This window comes from Urocitellus parryii, chromosome 11, assembly GCF_045843805.1.
Source record: "Urocitellus parryii isolate mUroPar1 chromosome 11, mUroPar1.hap1, whole genome shotgun sequence".
Taxonomy (NCBI): domain Eukaryota; kingdom Metazoa; phylum Chordata; class Mammalia; order Rodentia; family Sciuridae; genus Urocitellus; species Urocitellus parryii.
Window position 1 is genome coordinate 122694894 of NC_135541.1, and position 12119 is coordinate 122707012.

General features: G+C 57.2%; 2 protein-coding genes across 3 annotated transcripts in view; both read right to left on the bottom strand.

Annotated features, from left to right (window-relative positions):
• Positions 1–439: 439 nt before the first annotated feature.
• On the bottom strand, positions 440–4790 carry Slc27a3 (solute carrier family 27 member 3). 2 transcript variants are annotated; one of them, XM_026412946.2, is made up of 10 exons: positions 4082–4790; positions 3527–3736; positions 3067–3225; positions 2452–2576; positions 2057–2251; positions 1882–1972; positions 1581–1779; positions 1297–1394; positions 1057–1187; positions 440–738 (listed from the first exon to the last, which is right to left on the bottom strand). In XM_026412946.2, the coding sequence occupies exons 1-10, from the start codon at positions 4719–4721 to the stop codon at positions 562–564; spliced, it is 2025 nt and encodes a 674-aa protein (XP_026268731.2). In that variant the 5' UTR covers positions 4722–4790; the 3' UTR covers positions 440–561. The 2 variants fall into 2 exon arrangements, with proteins under 2 accessions (XP_026268731.2, XP_026268733.2); XM_026412948.2 differs by lacking the exons at positions 440–738; positions 1057–1187 and having other exon boundaries at positions 1331–1422.
• Positions 4791–6246: 1456 nt separating this feature from the next.
• Positions 6247–12119, bottom strand: part of Ints3 (integrator complex subunit 3) — a 41332-nt gene continuing 35459 nt past the window's right edge. Inside the window, exons 22-30 of the mRNA XM_026412938.2 lie at positions 11621–11689; positions 10409–10484; positions 9897–10010; positions 9496–9544; positions 8341–8508; positions 7927–8027; positions 7663–7735; positions 7193–7349; positions 6247–7076 (exon numbers count right to left, since the gene is read on the bottom strand). Coding sequence (XP_026268723.1) covers positions 6999–7076; positions 7193–7349; positions 7663–7735; positions 7927–8027; positions 8341–8508; positions 9496–9544; positions 9897–10010; positions 10409–10484; positions 11621–11689 — 885 coding nt within the window. The 3' untranslated portion in view covers positions 6247–6998. The remainder of the gene's footprint in view (positions 7077–7192; positions 7350–7662; positions 7736–7926; positions 8028–8340; positions 8509–9495; positions 9545–9896; positions 10011–10408; positions 10485–11620; positions 11690–12119) is intronic.

The window sequence follows — 12119 nt, forward strand, 5'->3', positions numbered from 1 at the left end:
TAGGGGTAGAGTGGAGATGGAGCTTGGTGGTGCACACCTGGGATCCCAGCTGCCTGGGAGGCTGAGGCAGGAGGACTACAAGTTCAAGACTGGCCCGGACAACTTCGACAGATCCTGTCTCAAAACATAAAAACGGGATGCAGCTGGGTGGCAGAGCACCCCTGGGTTCCATCCCCAGTACCGAGAGTAAACAAGCCAACAAACCCAACTAGGAGGGGTTCACAGGCCCACAAACAAACGTCAGCCACCAAGGATTTTCCCAGGGCCGGGATCAGACGGAGTCATCTGAGAGGAAACAGCAAGGTCCCGACACTGGGCTCAGGCCACGTGTCGTCAGGACAGGCATCAAGGAGCCCGTGGCTCCAGAGGAAAAGCAGTTCCACACAGGCTCAGAAGGCAGACACGCAGATCAGAGAGAGCCACCTGGGCTTGGTCCCATTTATTATAAAATGACAATAAACTGATATAAAAAAGATCCCTGAGAGCCGCTGCTGTGCCCACAAGGGCGTGTCTCAGAGCAGCCCCAGAGTCCCTCCCAAGGTGCCTCGGGCCTGGAAGGTCTCAGATTCGAAGATCCCCAGCCAGAAGGGCACTGTACCGTGCAGGTGTGAGGGGCAGGTAGGCACCGACGACCTGGTCCAGAACGTAGAGGGGGTCAGACAGGGTGCTCGGGTCGAAGCCCTCGTTGGCCATCCGAACCTTCTGCTGTTTGAAGGTCTCGGTGGTGGCCAAGGACTCCTGGAGGAGGAAGGGCCACAGGTGTGGAAGGAAATCATCCTGCCCGCGCAGCTCGGGCGAGTGTCTGGATTTGTTAAGGGGCAGGTCCAGGGGCAGGGCCCTAGATAAGGGGCAGGTCCAGGGGCAGGGCCCTAGATAAGGCTAGGTGACAGGGAAGGGAAGGTCCAGGCCTGGGGGGACAGGGAGAGGGGCCGAGGAGCGTGCCCGGGACGGCGCTGTGGGTTTCTTCAGCGTCTTCCGTGGGAGCCCTTGGTGGGGTGCGGGAATCACCAAGGCTGTGGATGCTGGGGGGCGGGGCGGGGCGGGAGTGGCGGTTACCTGAAGCCTGAGGAACCGAGGCCGGGCGTAAGGGGGCAGGTTGTCAGAAACGTGGGCGTAGAGCTGCACAAGGTCTAAAGCGTGGGGGGGACGCAGAACCAGGGCTGCCATCCCAGCCCTGCCTTCGTGCCCTGGAGGGTATAAGGAGCGGGTGAGCCACCCGCGGCCGGCCACCAGGAAGGCCTCGTGCTTCTCGGGGTGATGGGCCGCAGGACGCCCCCACCTTCCTGGCTTAGGTACCTGGCACAGTGACTCCGTAGACGTTCACCTCCTGAAGGAAGTCCAGGGCCTCAAAGACCTCCGCCACCTCAGTGGTGGCCACATTCTCCCCTTTCCACCTGCGGGAGGCAGGGTCAGGGCTGGGGACTTGGTGGGGAGAGGAAGAGGTCAGAGGTCAGGGACCAGACTGTCGGGGGCTGAGTGTTGGTGGGTCTGAGAACCAGAGGCTGGGTGGGAGTCCAGGTGGGGCAGGAGTCAGGGGGTCAGAGAGAGGTCCAGGGTCAGGAGCCAGGTGTGGGAGGTACCTGAAGGTGTCTCCAGTGCGATCGTGGAAGCGGAGGAAGCCTTGGTCATCACAGACCAGCAGGTCCCCAGTGTTGAAGAAAACGTCTCCAGGCCGGAAGACGTCCGTCAGCAGCTTTCCCCGGGCCAGCTCTGGCCCCCCGGCGTAGCCCAAGAATGGGGACTGCTGGCTCACAGGGGCCACCAGCAGCCCTGGCTCACCTGGCAGAGTCGCTGGGGTCAGGAGTGACTGTCCACCTTGCCCAGAGCGTCCTGGCCCCTGGCCCCCCCTTCACACTCCCCCCACTCCCCCTGAGCACAAACCTGGAGATGTGGCTACACAGTGCCCCTGGGCATCCCGAACTGGCTCCCCTGTGGTGACGTCATAGCGAATCAAAGAGAAGGGGAAGATGTGCTGGGGAAGGGAGACCGGCTGGGGTCATTCCAGTGCGGGGCCTCCCTCCCGCCAGCCTCCCCGTGTTCTGTGGGCTCCCCTCACCTTGTAGAGCCAGGAAGCACGTCCCACAGCACCGCGCTGCCCTGTGTAGTTGAAAGTGGCCACGTTGCCCTCCGTCAGTCCGTACGTCTCCAGCACCTGCAGAGGCCCAAAGCGCCGCACAAAACGCTCCCAGGTGTCAGGGCGCAGCCCGCTGCCCACTGCCAGCCGGACCTTATGGCCAAGTTCTGCTTTGCTCTGAAACAAGTGGGAGAGGGAGGGGTTTCCCACCCAGACGCCAGTTCCCCCTGCGAAGCCCCTCCCCTGTGGCCTCTTTCAGAGGCCCTAAGCCTCAGGTAGCTTCAGCCATCTTGGGCTCTTTGTAGGCCATGCCCTCGTTCTTCTCCTTTCCCTCCAATTCCCAGAGGACTGTGTCCCTGTGACCTGGCCAAACGCACCGGGGGCTGGTTGACCAGGTATCGGCACAGCTCCCCGATGTACTGGAACACCGTCACCCTGTGCTCCTGGCAGTCCTCCCAGAACTGGCCAGCTGAGAACTTGGACTTCAGCACCACTGTGGCCCCTGCCGGAAGCAGGAAGCGAAGAGGGAAGGAGGACAGGTCACTAGCGGGGCCAGCTCCCTGGGAAGAGGCCGCAGGGTGAGCCAGACCTGTAGCAGGTCAAGGCTCCAGGCACATTCCTTCCTTCCTGCCCATGCCTTCGAGAGACCAATACCCTACTCCGATTCCCAGCCCCAAATATTCCACCCCTGGACCCGGGCTCCAGTCCCACCCTCTTCTGTGCCCTTTCTTAGACAGTCAGAGCCCTTGCCCCACTGTGTGCCTGCGTCTGGAGTTCTGTGAATCCTCTGGTCTCCCTGGCCACTCAATCTGTAGGCAGAGCATGAACCGTGGTGCCTGTCCCCACTGGACCAAGATCTGGGGAGAGGGAGGCCCTGCTCCTCCTCCCTCTGGATTCTCTGCCCCCAGAACTCATCCCCGGGGGAAGCCTGCGACAGCTGACACTTAGTAAACATCTGCTGACAGAAGGAGTGGGATAGGGTCGGGGCTGACCGATGCCCAGGCAGCCCACGATGCCCAGCAGGGAGCCCGACATGTGGTAGAGTGGCAGGGCGAGGTAGATCACGTCCTCCGGGTGGACACCGCACAACTGGTAGAATCCCTGGCACTGGAGGATCTTCAGGTGACTGATCCGAGCAGCCTTGGGGAGGCCTGTGGGTGGTGGGAGCCGGTGATCAGGGGAAGAGCTCAGCTCTGAGTCCTAGCTCCCCGTTTTCCCCTGCTGGGGTCAGAATCATCAGAAATCAGAGGGCGGTCAGCCATCCAGGAGATGCGGGTACTTGGGGGAGGTGAGGAAGGAGGAGGGAGTGGGAGGGCTGGAGAGAGAGGAGGTGCCCCCCATCTAGGAGATTTGAAGAGGTGCTCCCAGGGCTTAGGAGGTCCCGGCTCCTGTTCCCAGACCCTCCCTCCTCTGCCTTAGTTTCCTCAGGTAAGCACGGTGTCCAGCCCTCACCCGTGGTGCCAGAGGTGAAGATGTACAGGCACGTGTCCATCATGTTCTGGGGGGCAGAGAGGTATCCCGGCAGAGGCTCATCTATTTCGGCTGCTGCCTCAGCCAGAAAATCTCTGACTCCAGTAAGATGGGTTTCAGGACCCGTAGTCCACAGGTGGAGCCCCAGGGCTCTCAGGGCCGGCAGGTCGGGCTCCAGGGACTCCAGGAATTCTAGGAGGGGTAGGAAAGCACAACTGGGCGACTGTGGAAACTTTCCTACCCCCTGGCCAATTCTCCACACCTCTGGCACTGCCCTTGGATGAAGGTGAAGGGCAGGGACATTCCATCACGGGTCTGGGACCTGAAGCCCCACTCCTTGGAATTGTTCTTGGGGAACCAGATTCAGCACCATCTGTTCGAAAACCCTCGGACTCACATCCCACACACTTCTGAACCCCAGGGAGACAGTTTGGCGGTTTCCCAGGCCCCGAGACAAGACCCAGCCCTCCCCGGACTCCAGACATGCCCCTCCTGGTGGTTGGCCCCGCCTGGGTCAGTTCGGCGCTCCAGCCTTACCTGGCGCCAACACCAGCGCGCGCGCACTGCAGCTGCGAAGGCAATGCAGCAGGGGGCCCCGACGCAGAGCGGTGGGCACGAAGGCCGTGCACAAGCCGGCCTTCGCCAGCCCGAACCAGAGCCACAGGAATTCTGGGCTGGCGGGGAGGAGAAGCGCCACGGTCGCCCCAGGTGCCAGAGGGGCCATGGCTCCTTCATCTCCGGCCACCCCATCCTTTGGAGGCTCCGCGCTGCTTCCGGCTGCTGGGTCTCCTGCCCACCGGCTCCCCGCCGCCCTGACGCCTCCGCCGCGTCCCGGGTCCCAGCCCTGCGCGCGCAAGAAGGCGCGCGCAGCCCGGTTACTCTCACGTTCCGCCTGCGCGTAACTAAAGCGCCGCGCGCCGTGAATGAGGAAGGTGTGCGCCGGGCGTTGCCGAGCCAGTTGCGCGAGGCGCCAGGCCAGGCTGCAGCCCCCCTCCGGACCTTCTGGGTCGGCGGCAGCCGCAGCCAGCACACGAGCTCGCAGAGCCCTTTTGCAGCGGAGGGCGCGCACCGTGAAGGCCAAGTCGGCCGCGAACCAGCGCAACTGCGGCCAGAGGTGCAGCTTCAGTAGCAGCAGAGGCAGCAGCAGGAGCAGGGGAAGCAGTAGCAGGGCAGCCATGGTGCCCTCTTCCTTTCCTCGGCACCGACCGGCCCTAGACGCTCACAAACACCCCTGATACTCCCTCCGAAAAACTGGGCCCGCTCCTTCTGGCTCTGCGACCTCTCCTTTTCGGGAGCGCGCGCGCGCGTGCGCTGGCACACGCCCCTTCCCACCCAGCCCCCCACCCACCACCAGCAGCGAGCTGGCCCCGAGAGGAGGGGTGGGGGAGCGGCCCCCGGCCCTCCCCACAGCCTACGCCCCGCCCTGGGCGCGCTCCCTCCCGGCAGCTCGCACTGCGCTCCCGCACCCTATCAGGTCTTGGGCGGTGTTGTCCTTCTCTCAATCCCAGGGTTGTGTGTTCCGCTTTAAATTCTTTCTCCTCTTGGGAGGTTTAGGCCACTGGCTGGACTTTGGAGTCCCGGTCTGAAAGCCAGGGCGTTTAGAACGCAGTCCACCCTTCAGTCAGTATTGCTCATTTTCACCCGTGATGGGAGGACACCACTGCTCCTTTCCAAAGGCGACCGAAGAACTTGGCCCCTGGCCCATTCTGTCCTACAAGTCCAGGCTCGACAGCCAGTCCCTGCCCATCCTTCAGCGGCAACCCTCAGGGACGGGTGGGGGGCTCCAGAGTTAAGTAGGCGAAAGGTGGAGGCCCAGACGCTTGATTTCTGGAGGGGATATGGGGGAGACTCCTCCCTTTGGGCAAGGGTACAGTAACTGGGGCCAGCCCGCGAATGCTTTCCATCCTGGTTTTAATTGGGGCAGAGGAAACTAGGGAAGGAGGGAGGAAGGAAAAAGAGGCCTCTGGGGGTTTTAGACTTTCAAAGGAAGGAGTAGCAGTTCTGAGGGGGAGGAGAACCTGGTTCTGTGAAAAGGCAAGTTTTCAGGGTGTCCGCAGTGAGCCCAACCTCACTCCTCTCTGCCCAGCAGGCCTCCCATCTCCGCGGGCAGCAGAGAAACAAAAGCATAGCCAAGTAAGTCTTCTGCTGTTCATGTGGACAGAAAGCGGCCAGACAGGAGGTGAAGGCGGCCCCCCAGACCTGGCATTTGAACTCCTCTCTCCCAGGCACACCTGTCTTTTAGGTCTCAGACTGGAACATCCCTCCCTGATAGTGCAGCTGACAAGCATGCAAACTTATAAATAAACTGAAATACCACAAACAATAACTTTGGAAGCCTTTTTTTTTTTTTTTTTTTGAGACTGGTAATTGAGCCCAGGGTTCATGCATGCTGGAAAATTGTTCTGCTGATGAGTTCCATCCCCAGCTTGACTAAATCTCTAGTGTCTTGAGGAGCAACCGCCAAGGACAGACCTCAGCCTGCAGGGAAATGGGGCCTCATCAGTTTCTGACCTGGACAGGTCAGTGTCTGGCTCACACCTCCAAAATGCAGGATGGGAAGGGCAAAGTTCCTCCTGCGGGCAGGCAGGGCAGGAAGGGAGAGGAGGAAGAGTTGTGACAGTGGGCAGGCCACCAACAAGGGCACCAGTTAAACTGAGACCACTCTACATGCACAGAGTAAATGGGACGCCAATTCCGGCACAAAAGATCTTCTGGTTTGTTTTATTGTCATTTAAAAACAATTTTTTAAATGCGATTATCTCTGGAGGGAAAAAAGTCAAAAAGAAAAAAAAAAAAAAGCAAAAACAGAACTTAGGAAACCAGATCATTTGACAGTTCTGAGGAACTTGCCTCTGGGACTTTCCTGGGCTCTGGCCCAGCTTTAGGTGACAACTGCAGATCAACCCAAGCCTCCTGGGCACAGTCCCTGTCAGGTTCCTTCCTGAAGGTTTATGGCATCTGCCTGGAATAGTGGCCACCATATCAGGTCAATGCCCACTACACACTGGTGTGGAGAGTGACCACAGAGCATGTGTTCAGAGCAAATCTAGAACCCGGGGAAGCAGGAAGGGGACCCACAGCCAGCACCTGCTCTCGTCCGAGCTTCTCAGCCCAGCGCCCCTTTGTCACTTCCCTTCTCTGCTAAGCGGTTCTTTGGGAGATGGGGAGGGGGCTGAGCAATTCCACCAGGGTCTGGTCTGGCACAGCCTCTGGCTGCCATGAGACCCAAATGTCAGCGGAAGTAGCAATGTGGGCAACGGGAGGCCCCAGGACAGAGGGGCAGAGTGGGGCTGCACGGCAGCTCTTCAGGCTGGTGTCAGAAGCAGCTCATCCTTTCCACTGGGCAAGCTCGGGGGCAGGGAGGGAATCTTCCCTGTATCTCCCAGCCCTGTTACCCTTTGATTCACCAGGGGGAGGGCAGTCCAATTGAGGGTAGGATGGGGAACATAGGATCTCAGTCACTGTCAGAACCCACGGCAGAAGACCCTTTTCGTTTCCGCTTGGTGGGCTTTGGTTTTGTGTCTTCTTCCTCCTGGAAGAGATGGGGATGGGAAGGAGAAGGGAAATCACTAGCTGGGCAGCTGCCTGCTGGTCCCCATTCCATCCGCCCCATTGCGCCTCTCCCCATGGTGCTGGACGGGGTCTCACCGAGGCACTGCTGGAGCCCGACTCTTCCTCAGCATTGGGCGGCTGAGTGGCATTCTTCCGACTTCGAGGACTAGACAGAGCTGCCTTTCGCCGGCTCTTCGGTGGCTTAGTAGAGGAGTCCTCATATTCCTCTGCCAGGGAGAAGAGGTCACTGAACCTAAGGGGAAGGAGAACAAACTCTCAGAGTGGGACATCCTGACCCCATGGCCACCTCCCATGCTGTTTTCTGCCCACAGGCCTAGGTCTGTTTCTCTTATCAACCTTGAGGTTTTTTTGTTGTTGTTTTTTGGCGGTGCTGGGGATTGAACCCAGAGCCTTATGCATGCAAGAGAAGCATTCTACCAACTGAGCTACATCCCCACCCAACCTCAGGGTCTTGATGGCTATTAAGCTTGTGTCCCCAGTGGGCCTCCTCTCCCCTAGGCCTTCTGCTCGCTACTTCCCAAGACCAGAAGTGGAAGGAGCCTCACTTCATCTTGTGGGCTTCATCACAACTTGCTTGGACATGCTGCAGTGCCTGGAGGATTGGGGTCTGGCTAAAAACTGGAGGGAGAAGGAAAGGAGAGCAAGGAAGAAAAACGATTAGATGTCTGGGAGCTTATTAAACCACACCAAAGCTTGTTTCCTCCCAAGAGTTTGGGTTCTGATCCTGCCCCTACCACCCGCCTGGCTTCAGGGGCATCTGAGCCAGGCAGCACTCCACGCACTAGACCCCGAGAGGGTGAGAAGCATACAGTTCTGCTTGGTGTTGGTCAGGTTGAGCCGCAGGTTGTCCAAGTGCTCCAGGATCTGCTCTAGAGTCAGCTGGGCCAGCTTGCTGCTTGAGCTTCTGAGACTGCACAGGGAGGTGACAAGAACTGGTCTGAGCCTAAAGGGAGGGCTCCAGTCATGTGACACCTCCACCTCACCGAGATCCCTCCTTAGGACAGAGGCAGTCCATTCCCCAGGGGAGATGGGAGGATTGGGTGTGCTAAGGAAGGTGGACAGCTGCAGGGCACGACGAGAGGGGAGTAGGAGCCACACTGGTCCTTTAGACTGCATGGCTTCAGACCACTAGATGTCACCCACCACCCATGGGCGGCAGTCGCTGTAGCCTGCCCTGGTGATGGCCCGTTGACAGTGGGCAGGAAACAAGGACCACATCCCACCTCTGCCTCTTGCGAGGGAGGCTATTGTTTTTGATGAGCAGGGACTTGATGTGCTCTGCCAGCAGCTCATCGTGCTTCATGCACCAGTGCCGCAGGATGCTGGTGGTGAACTGGTCGTCGGGATGACAGGGCCGGCTCAGGACCATCTTTACCATCTCCTCACTAGGCCTGGGGGGAGAAGGGTGCTGGATGTTGTGCCCACACACTGGCCCTAGGAGCCGCTTATTTACTACTGATTTCCCAAATCTGAGCCTCCCTACCCAACCCAAGCCTGGCTGTCGCTTCCTACACTTACATCCTTCTCCCACTTCTCTTTGGGCCAAGGAACACATGGCTGTACTCTCTGCAGAAGCCAGAGGAGAAGTGAGATTATTCTGTTTGATGGTGGAAGGTGTGCAAGTGTGTGTCAGGAAGGAGGCCCAACAAACTCCTAGCTTCCCCAGAAGAGTCAGGAGGGAGACTAAGAGACAAAGGACAAGTCTGTGGTCCCCTGACCTGCTGGAGCTGGGGGTAAGCCTGGTATCCAGGTTGAGGGAGGGGCAGGAGAGAGGCCTCCAACTTCCCACCTCCTCAGGACATTCTGTACCATTTCTAGTGTCTCAGGAGAAAAGGTGGAAGGAAGACAAGAAGGTAGGAAGGAAAAGACACACAGCTGTGGCCCCATTAGCCTGGGGATGGTGCTAAGTTGCCCGTGATGGAAGAGGAGACTTCTGCTTTCTTGCCCTCTATGCCCGACCCCTGGCAGGGGCACAATGGGCCCAGCTGGCTCTGCACTGTGCAGGTTAAGGGAGAGCATGGGTGTGAGCCCTCTACTCTGACCCTTCCTCCTCCTGGATTAGCCTGTGGTGGCCTGCAGGAGCATGAGGGAGGGGAACATGAGCCACTAGGATTAGAACTGCTGTGGCAGCAGGAAACAGGGATGTCCGGTCCCCACCTCTGAGGACAGTTTCTGGTGGGCAGGGGGGTAAAGTCAGAGGAAGCCCAGATCCCAGGGGATCTGCTTATTTGTAAGTCACACTGGGGGGAGGGCAGAATAAGCAGATGTCAATAATAGGAAACAAACATGGCAAAAGGAACAGGACAGAGCCCTTTATGCCACAGTATCTCTTAGGACATTGGGACTAAGGGCTAAGAGTCTCTAGGGGTGGAACTCACTTTTCTCTTCGGAGCTGCAGCAGCAGGCAGGACAGGGCCTCTGGGTGTTCTAGGGGGAAGGGTACAGGCTGCTCAGAGGAATGTGTTATTCCAGGGATGGATCTGGGCACCTCTCCCACACCCCCACCAACAGCCACTGGAAGACCAAGGACAGTCCTTTACGAAAAGCCAGGAAGAATCCCCTACCCTGATCCTAATGCCAGAGGCATCTGAGCCACAGCCCAGGGGCCAGGCTCAGGATGGACCTGCAAAGCTCATCTCCAGGGCCCAATGACCAATAGTGAGCCTGCTCTCTGCACCACGGTGGGAAGGAGCAGGGCTCTGGTTCACCCTAGAAGCTGGCGGCCTCAGCCCTGCCCCAGCTGCACTGGAGGTCTTCTCCCACCTGCAACCCTACTCACCCTTGTATTTGAGGTGCTGCAGGATGGGGATTATGGTCTCCAGGGGGATATTGTGGGCCAGGAAGAGCTGCCAGGCACAATACTGCTCAAAGGTTTCCCAGTCTAGGCTCTGGACTGGAAGAGACAAGAAACCTCCATCTTTCTCTCTCTCACACACACACACACCCAGCTAACTGGCTATCAGCACCCCAAATAGGGACGAGATAGGGCAGGGACGGCGTAAGGGGAGGGACAGTGACCTTAAATCTAGGCCCTTGCCCTTTCCACATGACACTTGATTTCAGTCTTCACAGGGCTTCTGTATTCCCACCCACCCTGAAGTTAGAAGGACAGAGGTAAACCTTTCCATCTTATGAAAGAGACCAATCCAAGACCACACAGCAGGTGGGCTGGGGTGAGGTGCTACCCCCTCCACTCCCAGCCCCAGAACCAGCGTTCTTGTCACTGGAAGACACATAGGGTAGGCTGACACCCTCTCCTCTCCTGGGCATCTAAAAGGTCTGGTCACTTACTGAGTATGTTGAGGACTGAATCTTTTCGAAACATGACCAGGTTCCCCATCATCACATGGCAGACCAGCTCCTGGAGCTATGGAAGAGGAGGGAAAAGGCAGAGTCATCAGCTCTAAAAGAGGCCAGAGGCCACTGTGAAGGGAGAGGCATGACGCCATGAAAGCTACAGTCTCTGAAGGATGAAGGGGCTGGTCAAAGAGCAACCAACTGAGTGGTGACCCCGGGCCTATTCTGGGGCAAGAACACTTGTGGAAAACTATTCCCACCCTGATGGCAGAGTGAAAGGACAACTTTTCCTTCTGGTCTTACTTAGTTTAGCCCTATGGGTGAAGGACCTGGGGGGCCAGGTTCTAGACCTACACGTGGGCAGGTAAAGGCAAAGGAAGGAGAACTGTTGAGTGCTAATTTCCAGTGAGCAAACAGGAGAAAAAAGGATCCTTAGTCCAGGCATGAGATGAATCCCAGCATCTCTTGGGGCCCTATGCATGGTGGAAAAATCAAGTAGAAATGATATGATGATTTTCATTCTGAGCCAAGGGGAAGGCCAGTTGAGAAAAAAACAAAAACAAAAAACCCCTCACCAAGTGTGGTGGTGCATGCCCATAATCCCAGCAATTTAGGAGAGGATCAAAAATTTGAGGCCTATGGCAATTTAGTAAGATTCTGTCTTAAAATTTAAAAAAAAGAAAAAAAAAAGAAAAAGAAAGAAAAAAAAAGGTTGTCACTCAGCAGTAGAGCACCTCTAGGTTCAATCATTAGTACTGCAAAATAAATAAATAAAAATAAATAAATGAGCTGGACACAGCGACACATGCCTGTAATCCTAGTGGCTCGGGAGGCTGAGACAGGAGGATCAAGAATTCAAAGCCAACCTCAGCAAAAAAGAGGGGCTAAGCAACTTAGCAAGACCCTGTTTCTAAATAAAATGCCAAAGAGGGCTGGGGATGTGGCTCAGTGGTCGAGTGCCCCTGAGTTAAATCCCTGGTACCCACCCACCCCAAACAAACAAACAGCAACCCCAGCAGAACTGGCCTTTGATCTGCACTTTTCCTCCCCATCCTCCATGGCCTAAAGTACGTCCAACTGCAGCCAGGAGGCAGTGTGCTGTGGAGCATGGGCTCCTGTCTGCATGCCTGAACAGAAAGCAGAGGCCCTGATTTCCTCAGTCCTGCCTTCTAGGCCATTCTGCAGATGCCAAAGTTCCATGTTCACCTGTGCAGAGTCAATAACAGCCACGATCATGTTCAGCAGCTCCCCACTCCTCAAGGTTTCATCTGGAAACTAGATAGAAGAAGAGGGAAACTAGAGGAGTCGTCCAGGGTGGGCCCCATGGCTTTCCCTTTACAGCTCATAGACCTTCCTTACCACAAGCTCAAGGTCTGGCTAAGCTGGCCAGACATGGATCCTAACATAAATCTCTACAAGATCCAACAGCTATGAAGCTGGGAACATAACCCTTCAAGATGCCACGTTTGTTATCTGTGAATGCACACAAGGGGTGTGTATAAGGAGAGAAATGGGAAAAGCCAGAGCTAACCAGACATGCCAGCTGGCTCTGGGTGGGAGTGGCAACAGAAAAATATTTATACTCCTGGCGGCAAAGAAATCCAATTCATCAGCATCTCAAGACAAAGAGAAGGTACAGAGTGAGTGTATCTAGGGGCTTGTGAGGGGTGGGTGGGGGAGGGAGAGTCCAGTCTAGGGAGGAAAG

Bases quoted from the DNA above. Each gene is read 5' to 3' on its own strand.
- Slc27a3 (XM_026412946.2), bottom strand. From the start codon at position 4,721: ATGGCTGCCCTGCTACTGCTTCCCCTGCTCCTGCTGCTGCCTCTGCTG. The intron at 2,252-2,451 runs GTGCGTTTGGCC...CACTTGTTTCAG, and splicing joins ACCTGGTCAACCAGCCCCCG to AGCAAAGCAGAACTTGGCCA. The intron at 739-1,056 runs GTAACCGCCACT...TTCCTCCTCCAG, and splicing joins CTCGGTTCCTCAGGCTTCAG to GAGTCCTTGGCCACCACCGA.